Below are 20,798 nucleotides of genomic sequence, written 5' to 3' on the forward strand. Positions count from 1 at the left end.
TATTCCTCAGCATTCCTTTTCTCCCCTGCCATGGCACTGGAATGATTTACATCTGTTCCTATTTATTTTCAAAGGAGTTGAATCCTCTGAAGATTTTAAACCAACAGAAAGCTTTTGTTTTCACACACCTGCTCACTCATGTGCCCTGTCTCCCCTCCCTGATCTGACTCAGTCATTGGGTTCTCTCTGATGAAGGGTTAAAGACATTTGTTATACAGATAGAGGGAATGCACAAGTTAGGAAACACAATAGCACAACAATTCTTCAGTCCTGGGGTTTGGGGATCAATCTCATTTTATTCTGGGAGCCCAGCATTCCTTATAATCTAGAGTCTCTCCACTGCTATCCAGGCTGGGAAGGGAGCTTTGCATTCCAGAATCCCGCGACTGGAGAGGCTGAAGTTTTGGCATGGGAATGAAATCTCCTGGTATTTTTCCCATAGGGCAAAAGGACCTGAGAGCCTCCCCAGAAATACACATCCCCTACCACACTCACCAATGATGGCTTCTTTCAGGCTGGACTCCACAGGAAGGATGTTCTTCTCCACCAGCTCCATGGGACCTGGCCTCTGGGCTATCTTCTCGTTGAGGTCGTCTGCCAGTCTGGCTCTCTTCAGCTTCAGCTGCTTGGCCTGCAGGGAGGGCTCAGCTGAGGTCTCTGGACAGAAAAGAAGTAAATAAGATGGGATCAATCCTGGGATGCCCAGTGTGAGCATGCTGGCATTACTATGCTTCCATTCAGGAAGAAAAGAGCCTTGCTCTCTGACACTGGATGGGAGATGCTCCCTCCACTCAAATTGGTGTCATTCAATTCACATTCATCTTTTCTTACTTGCCTTGTACCCTTCATATATGGAGTACGCTATTCCCTCCCTGACCCTGAAATTGGCCCCCCACTCGCTAGCTGAACCTTCCATTGCCCCCAATCCTTTGAGCATTTTAAATAAATTTTTCTCTGGTCAGCAGAACAGTCAGCACTCAACCCATTTCTCCATCCTTCAGCCCCAACTAATGGTTGTGAACAGTTGGGGTTCACATGGCATCCCTCTCTGTAGACTAAATAAGCCATGTGAGAAGCAGATGAGTCCTTCCTAAACAGCCATAGAACTAAGGCAGCTTTAAACATAGCAGACCTGATTAGATACTTTTCTGGACTCATTACTGGGGAGTCCTAGACAGGTTACCTGCAGCTCAGCCTCTGGACTGACACAAAAAGCACGCTTGAGAAGCTGGCTACAATAGAGGTTCCCCATTCTGGAAGATGGTTGCCAATTCTCACATCCCTGATCTCATATGCCTCCCTCCCCCAATGCATTCACCCACTCCAGAACTACGCAACTGGCATGATCATCTGCCCACTCCCAGCTGAATAAGAGTTTGGGTGGGGGAAGACAGTAACTGTCTCAAGCTAATAACTCTCTGGAGGAAGTCAGTGCTTGTTGTAGATCATGTCACATTTGGAGTTTGTTCCTTCAACATGTGCCATACCTTCCAGAATGTGCATTCTGACCAGCTCCGATCTCTCTGGCCGGGACCGGATCTTCCGTTTCAGATAGTCCTCTGTCTGCAGCAAAGACAGACAAGAATGCAGTGATATCAAGTGATCAGATATAGCCTAGGACAGGCCTGCGAAGCACTGGGTATTTGGCTTTTTAAAATTAATCTTTTGTTGTTACTGAGATGTGAATGAACTGCACATAGAAGGGGATATATTCCTATCAAGATCTTCCAGTATTTAGAGCCTCAAACACAGGATCAGTTTATCTAAGGGACTGCCTGCTGCTCTTCATCCCCAAAAGTAAGAAGAGCAAGGATGCAGCTGCTGCCAGTCCCTCAACAGAATGGCAGGAAGCAGGAACTTCAAAGACCTAAACCCCTTTCTTTCCACACACAGCAATGCCAGATCAAGTCAGTGTCAGCCTTCAAGGTGAGAGACTCAAGACAACGGGTTTCTGTTTATAATGCTGATCACTGGGTCAATTGTTTGCAGAGTAATGCACACAAAAGTAATGTTGGGATTTCCACAGTCAACTTGTGGTACTCCTTACCTGAGGAAGTTGTGAAGACTAGGATTATAACAGCATTTAAAAGAGAACTGGATAAATTCATGGAGGTTAAGTCCATTAATGGCTATTAGCCATGATGGGTAAGGAATGGTGTTCCTAGACTCTGTTCGTCAGAGGATGGAGATGGATGGCAGGAGAGAGATCACTTGATCATTGCCTGTTAGGTTCACTCCCTCTGGGGCAACTGGCATTGGTCACTGTCGGTAGACAGAATACTGGGCTAAATGAACCTTTGGTCTGACTCAGTACGGCCGTTCTTATGAAGCTGGGTCATGATTCGGGCACACAGCTGAACCGACAACAAATGGAGCAGTTAAACTGAAGACGCTGTCTAGTTCTCTGACCAGCTGGACCTAACTTCTGTGGCAAACTCCACTACAAGCTCTGCATGCTTCCTACAGAGCACTCCCAGACAGCCCAGGGAAAGGGAGACTAGGGTCAGTGGGTAGCAGAACGATAAGTGCTGACCACAGGAATGGACCCATTGGCAGCCTTATAACAAATTTTTTTTCAAATATAAAAATGCACTCACCCACTACCAAGACCCAAAAAGTAATTTAACAATTAATTTTTAGAAGAAATAGGAGGCAGAATCTACAGCCAGGAGGATGCTGCTCTCCAAGCAAAACAAATCTAAGATAGTGGCACTTGTTTCAGTTTTGTCAGAAAGTCTGCAGTGGTGGTGTTGTCTGGGATGTTCCATCAGAGATGTCATTTCTCTAATTTTGCATTGCTTTCACTTTTGAAATAAAACTCAACCTAACTGTCAGAGTAGGCGCCATTCCCCTGTGGGCTGCTCTGAAGAACACTCCCCAGAGGCCTTTTGGGGAACTGAAATCATCAAGAAATCCCACTCTATCAGCAGCTACAACATGAAGTATGGTGCCTGTTTCTCACTCTTGGCTTCCTCTTTCTCAAGAGCCACAGGTTTGTGATTTTTAGTCTCTAACCAAGACTATTTGGGATCTCCTCCATCAAGCTGCTGGTTTTAAAGGGAAGATCACCCAGGGTTTGGAAGCACTCCAGACTAACAAAAATGCATACATTGCACAGAAGTAACATCCTTTGGCTCAAAGGAAGCAAAACATACTTAGGCTATTGCCATCCAAGGGTAGAAAATATGTCACAAAAATAGCTGCATCAGGAGTGCATGGGGTTATGAATACTGGTGATCTCCAGAAAGAAGAGTGTGGGGAAACCTGAAGCATTGTCCTCAACTGGCATTTACTCCTGAGGGAATTCTGCATCACTGCATATGTGCACAATTCATGTCCCCCCAGATTTCTGTGCTTCCCTGTCAGAAAGTCATTTTTCTGTGGGGAAGCAGACCTTCTGATGGGGAAGCAAAGGGAAGCTGCAAAAGTGGTCACGCATCCCTGCCCAGCAGCACAAGCATGTCATTTTTCTATGATTCTAGGCAGCTGGTGGAGAGCTAAATCACTGAGGAGGGGACGGAGGATAGGGCACAGTTGGGACGGCCCAGCTGGTGGCTCCTACCCTGCGCTGGGCTCAGCTACTAGTCCCAGCTGGGCTGGGCTGGGCTGGGCAGAAATGGGACTTGCCCTTCCACTGCAAGATGGGGCTGGGGCAGACCCACACCCAGAAACCTCCCCTGGACAGAGGAAGCTCCACGCCTCCCATCTCTGTTTTCTGCCCCCATTGCTCCTCAGCTGCAGGGGGCGGGGTCACTGTGTGGGCAGGTGCTCCCCCGTCCACCCAACCCCTGTGCATCTGGACTCCCCCACCAAGCCTCACCCTCCTGCATCCAGAACCCCCCACACTGAGCCCCCCCCACCTGAAAACCCCCTCCTCCACACCTCACCCCTTGCATCTGGAGCCCTCTGCACCTAGACCCCCTGCCAAGCCCCACCACCTAACACCTGGATCCCCACCCCTTCACCCACACCACCCCTTGCTGAGTCCCCTGCACTTGACCCCCCACCTCAATGAGCATCACCTCCTGCACCAGGACCACCCTGATGAGCCCCCCACACCTGGACTTCCACCCCACTGAACCCCAACCAGTTGCCCCCTGCCAAGCCCCAAGGACCTTCACCTGGAACTCCCTGCAGAGTTCCATTACCACTGCACCCAGAACCCCCCAATGAACCCCTGTGCATCCAGATCCCCCTGCACCCGGTCCCCCACTGAGCCGCCTGCTGCCAAGTTGCCCCACACAGAATCCTCTCATCTCACACCTGGATCCACCCACACTTAGATCCTGCAAAGCAGAGCCAGGGGAGGCCTGGTTCTTGCGCTGTGTCAGGATTGGGTGAAGACACACTGCCAAGTCCATGTTCTGGAGTGGGAGGAGCACCTGCAGAGTGATCTCCCACCTTCACACAGCCTGTGTTCCCCCCTGCCATGCCAGAGCCTCCACATTTATTTATTGACAAATTAAGTTTGTAGAATTTTAAAATATTGTGTGCAGATTTTTTTATTTTTTGGTGCAGAATCTAGTCAGGATCAGGCAGAATGGGGGAGAAGTCAGCACCTCATACAAAAATGCATAGATGTGGGTGCATGTGCGATAGAGTGCTTCCAGAATGTGGCTGTATCCTTTGCGGTCTCATTTAGAGACATGGGGTTTCCAGAGTAATAAACAGAAAATACCTTCCCACTCCCAATTTCCCTTAAACTTGAAAGAGTAAACTCTCTTACCCTGGCACGCTCCAAGCTCCTTCTCTGTTCATGAAATGCAGCTGGACTTTTCAGAGCTGTGGGAGGACAACATTTAAAGAATGAATTTAAATGGTGGAGCCCCCACCCTCTCAACTCCCATGCCACTTAGGGCTAGCAAACTAAAGTTACAAGAAATGCTCACACCAGCTGCCTTATGCCTATATTCAACACACTGGACAAAATTCTCACAGGTATAAATCAATGCAGCTCTACTGACCTCAAAGGGCATTATGTCAGTTTATACCAGCTGAAGATTTGATCCTTTTTGATTTTGCTCAAATTCATAGTGTGGGTTAGATGTTCATTTGGATTTACCTCTGAACTACCACATGTAAACTTCATCTGTTCATCTGCTGGGCCATAGGAATGAGGGTCAAAAATCAGATATGGGGTTACAAAATAGCCTCAGCCTGCTCTCCCATGGCAGTAAAATACTCCAGTGGTAGGCATCAGCATACCTGAAGAGGCATGTGAGAATGGAATGATGGGGAGGAGTCTCATGAATTGTAAAACCTCTCCATTGCCATTCAACACTACAGAAAGTCAGTTTCACCATCCATAAAATGAGGATGGTACTGACCTCCTCTGTAAAGCGCTCTGGGATCAAGAGGAAAAGCACTATATATGAGCTACGTACTACCATTAGAAGTACGTAGCTCATAAACTTCAAAGATGAATAACTCCAAAATGTTGTATCCAAGCCATACCCATGCACTAGATTTCATTCAAGAATACGAATAAGACTAATTTTAATGTTTATAGGTTAGGTTGTTTGGGAGATATGGTTTAATAATGAAACATTAGAAGATTGTTCAAAATATGAAAATCTTTGCTTAAATTGAATGTACAAAGGAGTTACTCTCAATGTGTGTGGTGCACTAAGCTTTTGCCCAGGGGAAGGAGGAGTGGATGAGGTCTGGTGAGTAAAGATCAGAAGCTGAGGACGCTTTGTCTGTTGTGGAATGTGATGGAGTTACTTCAGATTTACATCAGTGTAAGTCCATATACTGGGAACCTGAGGGGCAGTAGCCAATAACAGAAGAGATTTATACTGTAGTAGCCAGAGTAGAACAATTTGTACAATAACTGCAGTTATTGAGAAATAACCACAGTGAGTATAAAAATACCTGCACTCTGATGGGCTAATAATGGCTCTGGGCCAGGCTAATGGGATTTTCAAGCTATCCGGTTATTGAGAAATAACCAAAAGGCATTGTGCAAGCTGGCAAGGGGAGTGCATGGAATGTGTATAGAATTGTGGCCCAATAACTGTACAAAATCTCTACATTCTGATTGGCTGAGACAATTAAATTTCAGGGTAATTTATGACAGTCATTGACGAACAGCAAGAGACCAAGGTTGTTGGGAAAAGTTATTTTCAAGCCACAGAGAGGTGTTTGTGAACCCACATCCATCCCCCTTAACAAACACTAACCTTAACTTCTATTTTGTGCATGGCACATATGAATAAATAAGAGGGATAGCTCAGTGGTTTGAACATTGGCTTGCTAAACCCAGGGTTGTGAGTTCAATCCTTGAGGGGGGCCACTTAGGGATCTGGGGTAAAAATCTGTCTGGGGATTGGTCCTGCTTTGAGCAGGGGGTTGGACTATATGACCTCCTGAGGTCCCTTCCAACCCTGATAGTCTGTGATTCTATCTTAACATAGGTTTGTGTGTCTTCCCCAACATATAATGATACTGTGCATCAGGCAACCAACTGAGGAGCCATTTGGGAGAGGACGCCAAAGCAGGACTTATCCTGAGTTTTCAGTAGCACTCTATGATTAATACTTATGTTCTGTAGTAGCTCTGCCAACTTTCCTTTCTGCATAGTTCTGCCATCATACTGGAGGCAGCACATCTCTGTGCATGTTGTGGGAGTTAAATGTAATTTTCTTGACACAGTTACAACCATCTTTATGATGCAACCTATCTCAGATTGTAGTTCAGGGAGCATTCTGAATATAGACAAACCAAACAAGAGGGAAGAGACTTTCCTCATAAAACAAAACAAAACAAAACAAAAGTATGGCAGGATGGCTAAACAGTTACCCTAAAGGACAAGTTTAATCTCTCGTGGGTATTCCTTTGGAAACAAACACTGGTTCGTAGTTTGCTCTATCCTGGCAGCGAGACAGACAACTTCATATTTGACCTCTGAAAATGTCAAGTGGGCACACATCCTTCCCTGCTTTCCTCACTGCTCTATCAGGGGGCTCGCATATCAGAAAAGGGTGATTGTTGTATAATCTTACTCCATCCAAAATTAACCAAACCCTGTACATTTTTCTTGGTCTTAAAACAACTGCATAACAAACAGCCTGGATCTGTGCAACAATTCTGCTAACTAGCCAGTGAGACGGCAAATGACCAAAGAGGAAGATGTTTTCCAGGTTAGCGCTATGAGATGCAGGCTAGCTGTTCAGGGATCCGGTTTATAGACATCAGTAAAACACTTATTTATTGGAACTGTTATCCTTCGAGCTGTGAGGAAGAGGTGTATTCCAGGTAGGTGTGTGCACGTCCAACGCACTCTGAGCCAGAGAACTTCGCCAAGCAGTACATATAGGGGCACTCTCTGCATCTCATGGCCTTAGCCCCTCCCCTGACATATAAGGGGGGCACTGCCCTGATCCCCGTCAGTTCCTTCACGCCGAATGTCAGAAGCAAAGACTGATGCAGAGGTGATGGAGGGCGGGTTGTGAAATAAACATCTGTATCACATCTCAAAGAATAACAGTTACAGTAAGTAACTGTTTTCTTCTTCTCATAGATGCAGTCATGTATTCCATGCAGGTGACTCACAAGCACTAACCGCTGGAGGTAGGGCTCGGAGTCTATTTAAACAAGGACTGCAGGACTGCCTTCCCAAAGTCTGCATCTGAGCAGAATGCAGTTGTAATGGCATAGTGGTTCGTAAATGTATGTACAGAGGACCAAGTGGCAGCCCTGCAAATGTCCAGAATGGGAACGTCACTTAGAAATGCAATCAATGTTGCTTGGGCTCTCATAAAATGAGCTCGCACCCTCGGGAGGTCGGAGGGAGGAGGCATAGTCTAAGCTACTTCGTATGCAGGAAGTTATCCACCTGGAGATCATCTGGAAAGACTGCTCAACCCTTCATTCAGTTTGTACATGACACAAACAGATGATGTGAGGAATGAAAGGGCTTAGTTCTATGTGAGTAGAAAGTTAGATGTCACCTGACATCCAACATGTGAAAATTCTGCTTCTTGGGGGTTAAATGCAGTGTAGGGGAAAACACTGGTAGATATATGACTTGGTTCAAGTGAAATGTAGGTAAAAACTTAGGGTGCTGCTGCAGGGTCACTTTGTCTTTGGAAAACTTTGTGTAAGGAGGTTCTGCCATCAAGGCCTGCAATTTACATACTTCACTTGCAGATGATATCACAGAAGGGAGAGAGAGGCTCAAACAGGGGCTCAAGACAGACCTAAGTGAAGCACAGTGTACTGACAGTGCTGGTCTGTCACAACTGGAGAAAAACCTCCTGCGACTCAGGAGAATTGCTATATGAAAATAAGCATCCTGAAGGTCCAGGGCAGCAAACCAGTCACTGGGTTTTAAGGCAGGGAAGATAGTTGCTAGAGTGACCATCTGGAATCTCAAATATCTGACTGTTGACGTCACAGAGATCGAGAATAGGTCTCACCGTCCCTTGGGTTTGGAAACAGGAAATACCGAGAGTAGAATCCATGACCCTGACAAAGTAGGAGAATCTCCTAAAACTAGTAAGGACTGAACCTACTTGAGAATCAGAATCTCATAAGACCGGTCCCTGAAGAGGGATGTGGTAGGGGGTTGGAGAGGAGGGATGGAGAGGGACTGTATAGCATAACCCGATCTGACGGTGTGTAGGACCCAGTTGTCCATGGTAGTTGAGTCCCAAACACTTCATAAACAAGTAAGCCTGTCCCTAAACAGGGTGGATGGGGATGGAAAGGGCCCCATCGATACAGAGAAGTCAAAATGGGTCCTTGCCAGATGCGGGGGGTGGGGTATAGGGGATTAGGCTGACTGGGTGAACCCTGAATCAGAGGATCTCCTCTTATGGTATCTAAGACTCTTCCTTGAGTAATCCCACTGCATCACAGAAAAGGACAACTGGGCAAAAAAGCCCTGCAAGTGGTATTGCTGCTGCTGCTGCCTGTTATAGTGGTGTGTCTATACTGCTGGAGCACAAACTCCCAAGGAGTGCAAAGTGGTCAGGAAATCCCTGTTGGAGTCTTGCCTGAGAACAAAACCTGACCATCAAAAGTTAGGTCCTCAGTGATCTGCTGCACACTGGACACAATGCTCGATTTCTGCAGCCTCATAATTACAGCACAAGCCATAATTCTGGCCAAGGCATCCAGCACATCCAGAGCTGACTGCAGTGAAGTCTTGGTTATCAGTCTTCTGTAACAAACGCCCTGAACTCCTCTCTGGAGGCTTCTGGTAACTTCACCACAAATTTAGACATGGCAGCTCAATTTACAAAATCATCTTAGACAGTAGCACCTGTTGGTTTGCAATGGACATCCACCTATGGGAGGTGAGAAGGAACTGACATAGGTCGGGCTGATGCTACTCTTAGATGGCCAGGGGAGAGGTTAAGGCCACAAGACACAAATGCTGTACCTCTGGGTACTGTTAGGCAAAGTTTTCTGGCTCCAATGTACTGGGTGCGCACACACCTATCTGGAATACACAGCTGCATCTACTCAAAGAAGAACCTATGCTCCACTTTAATAGGTGCATGAGAGAATCTCATCCACCTAAGGTTGTACTATATCTTCAGACCACACAGGTACATTTTATGTGAATATCTCCTTCCTTAAAAGGGAGGGAAACACCCAACTCCTAACATTAATAAAAGAACATGTACAAAAAGGTAGCTGCCAAAGGCCCTGAAAACAATATGTAATAAGATTTCATGCTTCTACCAGGCCTTTCATATAAGATCTCTCAGTGGTTACAGATATTCATTAATTAAGCTTCAAACCTCTGTAAAGTATTAGGCTCATTTTACAGACCGCAAAATTGAGGCACAGAGATTAAGTGACATTTGCTCAGCATCAATCATACAGACAGAGTCCATGGTACACTTAATAATAGAACCCAAAAGTTCCAACTGTCTTCTACACCACATTGCAGTTATGCTCTTGTCAGTTGGTTGGTGACTGAAACACTTCTCTGACTATCCCAACTTGTATGGAGTTGGGACACATGACTGCAAGGAGCCAATTAGGAGCTTCAGGAAAGACCTAATGATTGAGTCTCTCTCTAGCCATTAGGACTCTCTTTACAAGTTTTACATTAGAAAAGTGAACTGCTACTGGCAGCCCCGTTCCACAATTTGCCCTCTGGACCCATGTCCTTTCTGGCTGGTGAAGGCCAAGAGGGAAGACTTGATGTCACTGCTGGAAATGGTCAGTGCCATCTTTAAGGAGAGCAGCTTATCAAACTCTCTTAAGGAAGCTGTTGTATAGCATTTGCTCAAGGAATCATCTCTTGAGGCTGACAACCTATTATCAAGAATCTAACCTTTTTGATTAAGCTTAAGAAGGTTGTGGTGAGAACTCTAGGTGGACCAGATGCTTCTGATTTCCTTGTCCCATGTCAATCTGGGTTCAGACTTTGGTACAGCACACTAACTGCACTGATGATGTTAATTTGTCTTCTCTGGTGGCAGAAAAAGATTAGGTATTCACAGTTAAAGTGTTAGATCTATCAGTTGTCTTTGATACTATTGATCATGAGGAGATGATGACTTGCCTATAGACTGTAACAGATGTGCATGAGACTTCTTTTGGGCAGCTCTGTCCCTTCCGTACTGAGCATAGAGGGAGGTAGTGGATAGTTCTTGGTCATCCCCAAGGGTTCTTCTGTGTAGTGTCCTATAGGTTCCATTGTACCTCCCCACCTACTTAATGTATATATGAGGCCAGTGAAAGAGGTAATGAGGAGACCTGGGCGGCAGTGTTTTCTTTATGCTGAAGACAACCAGCTTTCTATTTCACCTGAGCCTACAAGTTATGTCAATTGCTTTACCCAGTGTTCGGTTAAGACTGGGGCATAGAAGTGAGTTATCTTACTGAAGCTCCAACTGGAAAACATTAATGTTGGTGGGTAGGAGTAAGTAACTAGGAGATATGGCTGAAATTGTCCCCCCCATATTGAGAAGATGTGTCTACCATTCATCAATACAGTTTGCAATCCAGGTGGTGTTACTGGATCCCCAACTGCTGGTAAAGGATCATACAGAAGTAGTTTCTAGGATGGTCTTTCTCCCCAGTCTTCATCTGAACAAGAGAATAGTTTTTTTTTCTACCCCCATCCATGTCTAAGATTAAAAAGTGTAATGCTCCCTACATGGAGCTACACCTTAAATCAAACCAGAAACTGAAGCTAGTGCAGAATATGGCAGCCTACTTAATAAGAAATGTATCTTGCTAAGAGTAAATGATTTGTTCTCTACAATCTGCACTGGCTGTCTGAGAGTGTACAAGTGAAGTTTAAGGTATTGATTTTGACCTTTAAAGCCCTAAACTGGCTAGCGTATTGGTTACTTGAGAGACTGCCTCTCTGTCCATATATTACTGTCACAGTTGCAATCAGTAATGGTACTCAAGTTGGCACTCTCCTCCTATAAAGAGAGGGAGTTGTTGGCAGAGCATACACTAGCAGATGATCTCCACTGTGTCCCTTTGCTCTGAAACAGCCCAAATCATCTGACCATCAGGACATGCCTCAGGCTCTATTTCTTCACCTAGGGTTTTGGAGACAGAGGCCTGATCTACACTGCCGCTTAAATTGATGTAAGGTGTGAAAAAAATCACCTCCCTGAGCAACATAGCTTACATCGACCTAACACAGTGTCTACACCGCACTATGTTGGCAGGAGACTCTACCCCGCTGACTTACCTTCCGCCTCTCAAGGAGGTGGAGTACTGAAGTTGATGGGAGAGCGCTCTCCCATTGACTCATCGTGTCTTCACCAGACCCACCAAATTGACGACGCTGCATCAGTCGCAGAAGTGCCAATTTAGCGTGCAGTATAGACAAGCCCAGAGAGTCATGATAAGGGCTGGTACTTATAAGGGAGGTATTATTTCTTGGATTTTATTTCATCTATGGTTCATTATTTTCTGAGTTTGGGGTAAGGAACCACTGCTTATCCAATCCTTTTATATGACTATAATTTAAGTTTTTATGGCAACAGTCTCTAGAACCTGGGATAACTGCAATTTTAATGAATTATACATCAAAATAAATAATTGTGATGATTCGTGAATGTCTATGTACAGCTTATGTTGCCTGCAGTATTGGTATAGTTGTGCTGGTCCCAGGATATTAGAGAAACAAGGTGGGTGAGGTAAAAATCTTTTACTAGACAAACTTCTGTTGGTGAAATACAAGTTTTGAGCTACACAGAGCTCTGCTACACAGACACCTGAAGAAGAGTTCTATTTAGCTTGAAAGCTTGTTTCTTTCTCCGACAGAAGGTGGTCCAATAAAAGATATTACCTCACCCACCTTGTCTCTCTATGTACATCTTTTGAACTCCAATCTGATTTTGTTAACTGTCTATATCCTTATGTTTTTGGCTGTCTCTTAGTATATTCTTACATCAAAGCCCTTTTGCTGAGGAGGAAGGAAGGAATGCTGGTGAGTCTGACTTTGAACAGAACAATCATTAAAGGTTATCAGCACCTGAATAGATCACTCCTAACAAAACAAGGGATAGCTAGAGCCTGGATGGAGCTCTGCCCAGCTTGTCTAGACAGTGCTAGGATTCTGAGAACTCAGATGTAGATACTAGGGAACTCAGAGGGACTCAGAGCCATAGGAAGCTTAGGCAGGACAGCACTGACTGCAAAGGTCAGAGAGAGACTGACTAGGATTCAAAGGAGAAGCCATATGCTGAAGCGGGGATTCTGGACTCCTCATAGGTCTCTGACCTAAGCCAAATAACATTCCAGAGGCATGAGGAAACTGAGGCAGGTTAATGCAAGTATGCATTTGTTATTTTGTGTAGATCTGTGTATTTCTTGTGCTAGCTAAAGCAATGAGTGATTGTTTTTTGGAATCCTTACAAAGCCTGCATGTCCACTTGCTTTCATTATCATCTGTCCCTGCACAGATGAAATGCAAACGCAGAGCACCCATGATGTTGGAGCTCTGAGAAAGGGAGTGCATAGCTATTGGGGAGTCAGAGTGTGAGGGGTGGCTATACTGGTGTATGTGGGGGGAGGGCACCTGGGCTGCAAGGTCCCATTTCTACAAATGTGTGAGAGAACCTGTGCCCAGGAAGCAGGCCGATGTTGCCAAGGAAAGAGACAGTGCTGCAGCCTACTCAGAGCAAGGGAAGTTTAATGCCACATAGATCTAGCATGTTGGGACCCAAACACAACAGCTTGGTGAGCTACAACAGGGTTGTGTGACAACAATACACACCAGAACCTTGTCATGGAGAGTCAAACCCATTCTATTACCTCCACTAAGAACATTCTTTTTGGTTCTGAAGTTTTCTGGTGCAGTGTTGCTCTAGATGAGGGAGAAGTTCATGGTAAGCCAAAAAACACAAGTTGTCTCTCTCATCCTGGACTTGCTCAACCTAGAGTGTTTGCTTCCTTTTGGAGCCCAATAAAAAATAAGCTACAAAAGCTACAAAATTTCAGTGCCCTATCCCAACATGGAGTAGGTATACAGAGCTGGTCTGTGTAATCATGTTTTCTATTCATCCTTCCTCCCATGTTCCTTCCGTTTGTTAAACTCACTCACTACATCTTGTCTTATGTTAGATTGAGAGCCATTCGATGAAAGGGATGTCTATTACTGGGTCTCCGCGGTGCCCAGCACAAGTCTTGATTCCGGGCTGTGAAAAAATTAAAAGCATAAGGCATCACTGTTTGTGAAGAAGCAGTGGAAAGCTCAGCAAATGAGAGGTAGGAGAGGAGTAACTCATGCTGCAAGTCCCCAAGAACCAGCAGAACCAAGATTTTTCCAAAGGGTACAGTACATAAATGTAAAAGAGATGTCCCCCCAAAGGAGTCTCACTACCTGTACACTCAGTGGAACTATCCTATCAGGAAGAGATATGAACTCCCAAGTCCTTTCTTCATGGCACCCAATAGCCCTTAGGATCTGAAACTCAGTGGCTGCAGATTGCCACATTTACACTCTAACCTCATTAGGAAAATGCCCTGATGTTACCAATGATTGTCAGTAATGGGTCCCATTGAACTGGTATTAAATGTGGTTTAACTGGTGGAATAGAGGAGATAAATCACTGTCAACACTGTTATAGAAAACATGTTAGACAGCACATTCCACCAGGTTCCACTTTCTGCAACAGAGTTGTAAATAGTTTTGTCCTGTTCCCTCTAGTAAGTAACCTTTTTTAATATCTGTTGAGGGGAGTCACGACAAATCCTTTGCTGACTACCACTAACAACAAGTCATTTTCCTGCTATATACTAACTGGTGAGGACCTCAAGAAATCCTATACACAGACTTAGAGGTTTTCTTTCGCCTTTCAGTAGATGGGAGGGATGTTGGTTGTGGACAATTCTGATGCTTCCTTACCAATTCCTAGAGTTGAGATTTTAATTAAAAGCATTAGCCTCTCCATTCTTATACCATTAGCTCGCAGGGGAAATCCATTCAGGAGATACAGAAGCGCTCCAAGCCTTATTGCTTTCCAATCCCTCCCTCCTTCTTCCACCCTTGAGGCTATGCATCGCAGCTACTATCCTGACAGACTGACCTTCAAAAGTCCTCAGTCCTGCTCCTCAATTATCTGTAGTAATGCACAGATCTCCCCTCCCTGCAACCTAGAGAAGAAAATCCATTTAGCCCTCACTGTCTATCATGTGTGACAGTCTGTACCATTATGTTCACCACTTTTACAAGACTATGATAAATTTTGTACAAAGTATGCCTTGTGAGGTATCATTTGAAAATCCATAATCTGCTGATTAAATGGTAAAATGTGTGTGGAGACATTTTATGTAAAGTCATAGAATTCTACTGTATGATGTTTCTAAGATACTGCTGTATCTAAATAGGTGTGTGTTTGGATTGAAGTCTTTGGGATAACAGGATTTGTGCATATATTTTCTATTAATGAAATAATGGACTTGATATGAGCATGTGCTGTCCAGAAAAGGGCTGGGAGTACAAGATGCACATTTCTGGGTACAAGTCTGGGACTGGGAATTTGCTGGTGTCACTCTGCAATATAATAAATCAGGAGTGACTGGCTAGAGCACTAATCACTCAGCTGGAAGTAATTTACATGCTAGATGCTGTGTGAGAGCAGGCCAGGAGTGGTTGCTCTCACAGCAAAGCAGTGTAAAGGGTACCCCCAGTTGGAGAACTGAGGTGACACAGTTGTTCAACAGCCCAGTCTGTACCCTGGGTAATGTCACATCGTGTTCCTATGGCATCATACTAGGCTACTATAGCACTCCTGACCTAGGGGATCAGGAATCAAATCTTTGTCTCCCATACAGCAGAGCAGACAGTGAAAGTCATGCATATCAGCTCAGACTCCATTTTCATTTGTGTCTTACTCTGCAGCACCTGAAAGTAAAATTCGGACTTGAAGAGGGGTCAAGGCCATGAAACTGAAAGTCATAAAAAAATAGCCAAGTTCCCGTTACCTACTGTGAGAAATAAGTAGAACTGTGAACCAAGTTCATTCTAAGAATGAAACAGTGGGGGAAGGAGTAGACCTGATCTAAGAAATGGAAGTCAAAAGTAATAGACAAAACATTTCTGTACACATCCTGTGTTTGCATCTGGGGCTCACAGAGAGGCACCAAAAGCCAATGCAGGCAAACAGAGAATAACGAAGGGTGTCAAGGTCTTGGATGGTACTCTGCACCCCGCCTGTCCAAGGAAATAGATATCCTGCAGCACCCCTCCACGCCTCACATTGATGTGAGTGAAAACAACAGATGAAAGCCACAACTGGTTTCTAGTCATGCAGCTCTGCAGCAGTGGAGAGGCACTGAATGCACATGCCCATAATCCCAAAATCATGCTTGGGAGGGTGGGGGGCATCAGGGGGTATGTAGTAAGATCTGAATCCAAAATCAGCTGCCAGACAACTGCAGAGTAAGAAGGAATTAAATACTACAACTCGACTAAAAAATCTTGAAGTGGGAGTTTGAAATTCCGTTTTGCTGTCAAATCAATATGCGGGGGAGGGAAAGATTCAATCTCCCTTTGCTCTGACAAACAAGGCTCCCCACTAACCATTTCCTAACACACGTATCTTGCTCGTGTCACACCCAAAACCAAACCTCAGACTTGCTGACTTAATTCAAAGCTTTCGGAGGACTAGTAAAGAGCGGCCAGCTGTTTACTTATCTCCTCCTCTAGGTATGTCTTGAATTTTTCTCTTCTGTTTATTACCCTCTTGTAAAAAAAATGAGATAAGAGCCACAAACATGTTTGATGGTTTCCTTTGTTAGCTCAGGGTGGGGTTCTCCAAGTGCCATTTGATCAGAAACAGAAATCTCAAACCGACGCTTGGGCAGCTGGCTCCTTCTCCTCAACCTCCATCCCACAAGGCATCTTACGTCAACCTAACTATGTAAGAGTATGTCTACACTGCACAGTTGTCTCCAAAACTTTTGTCTATCCTGGTACTTCAAAAAATGCCCCCACGAAAAACAAAGTTTTGCTGATGCGAGTGGCAGTATGAACGCAGCTTTGTCGACAAGAGCACGCTCCTGCCGATAAAGCTTATGCTACTCGTGGGACTAGAAGTTTGTCAGAAAAAGTGCCAATGAAATACCACAAAAGGCATTCACACAGCCTTGTGGCTAAAAGCTGCATAGTGTAGACAGGCCCTAGAGTGTCTGCACTAAAATTTTGCTCCCATCAATGTAACTGTCCTGCTGTGCTGACTTAACTTCACCTCCCCAAGAGCTGTAGAGTCAATGTAGTTATGTTGACTCAGTGTAAACACTGCATTGCTTTCTACTGTTACTGGCTTTCAGAAGCTGCCCTACAATGTCTCACACTGATGGAACAGTCGGTACAAGCAAATCCTGGTGAGGACACGTACCACTGACACAAGGACCACAGTGTGGACAAGCAAGCGATTTAATTACTGCAGCAGCTGTATGCCGACATAGCTTAGGTCAACATAATTTTGGAGTGTAGACATGCCCTTACAAACACTTTTTCTCACATTGCGGGAGCTTCAGCACATTAAGGACAGTGATCACAAAGTAACTCCCAAATCATCTTCACGGCTCATTTCCAAATACAAAGTTAGAAAAAGACACTGGATAGCAACATGCATTAAAAACACCAAGACAGTGGGGGAAAAACCAGGAGAGCTGGAAATGACAGAGAGGTCTACCATCAGTATCCTATTTCATCCCATTCCTGTCCCCTACACAACTGCAGGGATATCACATAGACAGGACACATACAGTTGATCTTAATGGATAATTCCCACTCAGGACCTGATCTAAGGGCCACTGAAGTCAATGGAAAAAACAATGAGGAGTCCCTGTGGCACATCAGAGTCTTGATGAAATGGGGTTTAGCCCACGAAAGCTTATGCCCAAATAAATTTGTTAGACTCTAAGGTGTCACAAGAACTCCTTGTTGTTTTTGCTGATACAGACTAACACGGCTACCCCTCTGAAACCTGAAGTCAATGGGAATCTTTGGATCACTGCTCTAGAAGAAGCTGAAACCTCCTGGGCCCACAGTGTATGTGGCAGGGGTGGGGAGAAGAGGGATCTCTTCACAACCAAGGATATAAGCAACTAATAAATCTATACATATTATACACAAAAACTGTTAAAATGAAGTTAAGGTTGAGAATATGTATCAGTATTTTAAGGGTAAAAACGATTTACAGGGATGTTGCTATTATTCCAAAACCAAGCATTATAAACTCAGGAAATTCAGAGTTATGGTTATACTTAAAAGAAATCCAAACATGTTAAGGTGAGAAACACACAATTAAGGCACCCAAACAGCCTTAACACTGCCCTTTAGAGTTGCCATTCAATAATCCTATGATTATTATTAGTGCATAACAGTATTTGTAGCCTCTGATTAAATTTAAAGAGTTGTTCTTCCCAGCACATTTTTCCTTTGGTGGCATCACTACAGGACCAAGTTAACATTACAGTAGAACCTGAGTTACAAACACCTTGGGAATGGAGGTTGTTTATAACTGAAATGTTTGTAACTCTGAACAAAACATTATGTTTGTTCTTTTCAAAGTTTACAACTGAACACTGGCTTAATACAGCTTTGAAACTTTACTATGCAAAAGAAAAACGCTGCTTTTAACCATCTTAATTTAAATGAAACAAACACAGAAGTAGTTTCCTTACCTTTTCAGAAAATTTTCCTTTTTTTTTTTTATAGTAGTTTATGTTTAACCCAGTACTGTCCTGTATTTGTTCCCCCCCCAACCCCCCCCCCCCCCGTCTCTGCTGCTGCCTGACTAAGTACTTCTGGTTCCAAATGATGTGTGTGGTTGACCGATCAGTTTATAACTAGTTTTCATAACTCTGAAGTCCTACTGTATTTGGATACCTTAACTGTGCATTTCTTAGCTTAACATGTTTGGATACCTTAAGTGTAGCCTCAACTATGCATTTTCTGGGTTTATAATAATTGGCTTTGGAATAACTCCGACATCTCCATAATACTTTTTTATCTTTAAGTTACTGATATGTACTCTCAAATTTAACTCCATCTTATCAGTTTTTTGTCTGGGAATGTACTTAGTTTTTTTTTAAATGTCACACATAAACGCTAACTGATAAACGCAAAGAAAACATTACCATGAAATATTTTCAAAGATTTGAAGATGTGCAGTACAAACTTTAAATCTTTACTTTTAATGTTAGGAGCAGATTCATCAACACACCAAAGCAGCACAAACCAGTCAGAGAGCACCAACCAGTTAAGCTGGGTTTATAGCTGCTCTGCATTACCTGAGCAGCACGAAGCAGGTAAAGCATATGAGTGAATCTGGCCCTTAATTAGCAACTATTTTACTGGTTCAGAGGGCTGGGTTAGTGAGACAGGCATTACATGAAGGGAAGACGAGGGCTTGGGGGGAATCCACTGCAGAAGTCTCAATGTCTGTGTGCTTTAGGTGTTCCCCCTTCATTTCTCAGTTCCCCCAGCAATGCTGCCTCAATGTATAGTGAAGCCAAGCCAAGACAAGTGGCATCAGGAGCCAGGGCTGCCCAGAGGGGTGGGCAAGTGGGGCAATTTGCCCCAGGCCCCACAAGGGCCCTGCAAGCCCTGGCCCAACAGTGGTCTGGGCTTTCAGTGGAATTTTGGCAGCGGGGAGCCCTTCATTCGCTCCAGGTCTTTGGCAGCATTTCAGCAGCGGGGAGCCCTTCAGTGCTGCCGAAGATGCGGAGCGACTGCAGGGCCCTCTGTCGCCAAAATGCCAGTGAAGACCTGGACCGCCACTGGGTGAGTACAAGCACCGCAGCTCCCCCTCTTTGTCCCAGACCCCCTGAATCCTCTGGGCAGCCCCGTCAGAAGCTGCTCCAGCACTAATATCCAAAGCTAGAATGTAGCCACGGAATCTTTAGACAGCAGTGACACTTGGGCCCAGTATTCTACTAATGAGAACTCGACACATTGTGTCTAGCTTCCCTTTATACCATACTATATCTACACTGAAAGCACTACAGGCAGGGGCGGCTCTAGGCACCAACGCTCCAAGCATGTGCTTGGGGTGACAAGCAGCGGGGGGCCCTCTGCCGGTCGCCGCGAGGGCAGCAGGCAGGATGCTTTCGGTGGCTTGCCTGCGAAGGGTCCGCTGGTCCCACGGCTTCAGCAGACCCTTCGTGCTTGGGGCAGCAAAATGTCTAGAGCCGCCCCTAACTACAGCAGCAGATAATCTGCTGTAGGGTGGACACTTGCTACAACGATGGAAGAGTTTTTTCTGTCACTGTAGTTAATCCAGCCCCTTAAGAGGCAGTGCCAAGGTCAGTGAAGGAATTGACCTATGCAGGGGTTAGGTTGGCTTAACTATATATCTCAGTCATATACGTAGGTCAACCTAAATGTCAGGTGTAGGCCAGGCCCAAGTAATTTCAACCAACAGAACTGTAACATGCAAGTTAGCTGTAGAGGAACGGTGGTACAGTAACTCCTTGCTTAACGTTGTAGTTATGTTCCTGAAAAATGTGACTTTAAGCGAAACGATGTTAAGCTAATCCAATTTCCCCATAGGAATTAATGTAAATGGGGGGATTAGGTTCCAGGGAAATTTTTTTCATCAGACAAAAACTATATATTATATAGATATACACACAGTATACATTTTAAACAAACAATTTAATACTGTTCACAGCCATGATGACTGTGAAACTTGCTGAGGTGGTGAAGTTAGACGGTGGAAGAGGGAGGGATATTTCCCAAGGAATGCCTTGCTGCTAAATGATGAACTAGCACTCGGCTGAGCCCTCAAGGGTTAACACATTGTTGTTAATGTAGCCTCTCACACACAAGGGAGCAGAAACATGAGAGAGGGGAGAAAGCATAGCAGACAGAGACGAACACACACCTTGTGCGTGGGAGAGAGCGAGAGATGCACACTGTCCCTTTAAATAAGGTTTCAGAATAGCAGCCGTATTAGTCTGTATCCACAAAAAGAACAGGAGTACTTATGGCACATTAGAGACTAACAAATTTATCTGGGCATAAGCTTTCGTGGGCTACAGCCCACTTCATCAGGTGCATAGAATGGAACATATAGTAAGAACTATATATACATACAGAGAACATGAAAAGGTGGAGGCAGCCATACCAACTATATGGCTGGAAAGATTAACAATATTATTGGGTGGGTTAAGTATAGCTGGAAAGATTAACAAATGACCCACTCTTAAGTGCACTGTCTTTTTAAGTGGATCAGGAAGTTGAGACAGCAGCTGTTGCCTCAAGCTCTCTCCGTCCGTGTCCCCTCCCTGCTCTATATGGAGAAGGGGTAAGCGGGGTGCAGGAGCAGGGGGAGGGGGACACCTTGACGTTA

The 20,798-nt window shown here is 44.7% G+C and overlaps 1 protein-coding gene across 6 annotated transcripts in view; it reads right to left on the reverse strand.

Moving 5' to 3' along the window:
- The window catches only part of MRTFA (myocardin related transcription factor A), a 169,070-nt gene that overhangs the window by 16,020 nt on the left and 132,252 nt on the right, over nt 1-20,798 (reverse strand). For all 6 annotated transcript variants that reach the window (XM_030546863.1, XM_030546868.1, XM_030546859.1 and 3 more), the window contains 3 exons: nt 4,727-4,782; nt 1,488-1,563; nt 496-657 (listed from right to left, as the gene is read on the reverse strand). In XM_030546863.1, the coding sequence (XP_030402723.1) occupies nt 496-657; nt 1,488-1,563; nt 4,727-4,782 (294 nt within the window). The remainder of the gene's footprint in view (nt 1-495; nt 658-1,487; nt 1,564-4,726; nt 4,783-20,798) is intronic.

The sequence above is a fragment of the Gopherus evgoodei genome, chromosome 1 (genome assembly GCF_007399415.2).
Source record: "Gopherus evgoodei ecotype Sinaloan lineage chromosome 1, rGopEvg1_v1.p, whole genome shotgun sequence".
Classification (NCBI taxonomy): Eukaryota; Metazoa; Chordata; order Testudines; family Testudinidae; genus Gopherus; species Gopherus evgoodei.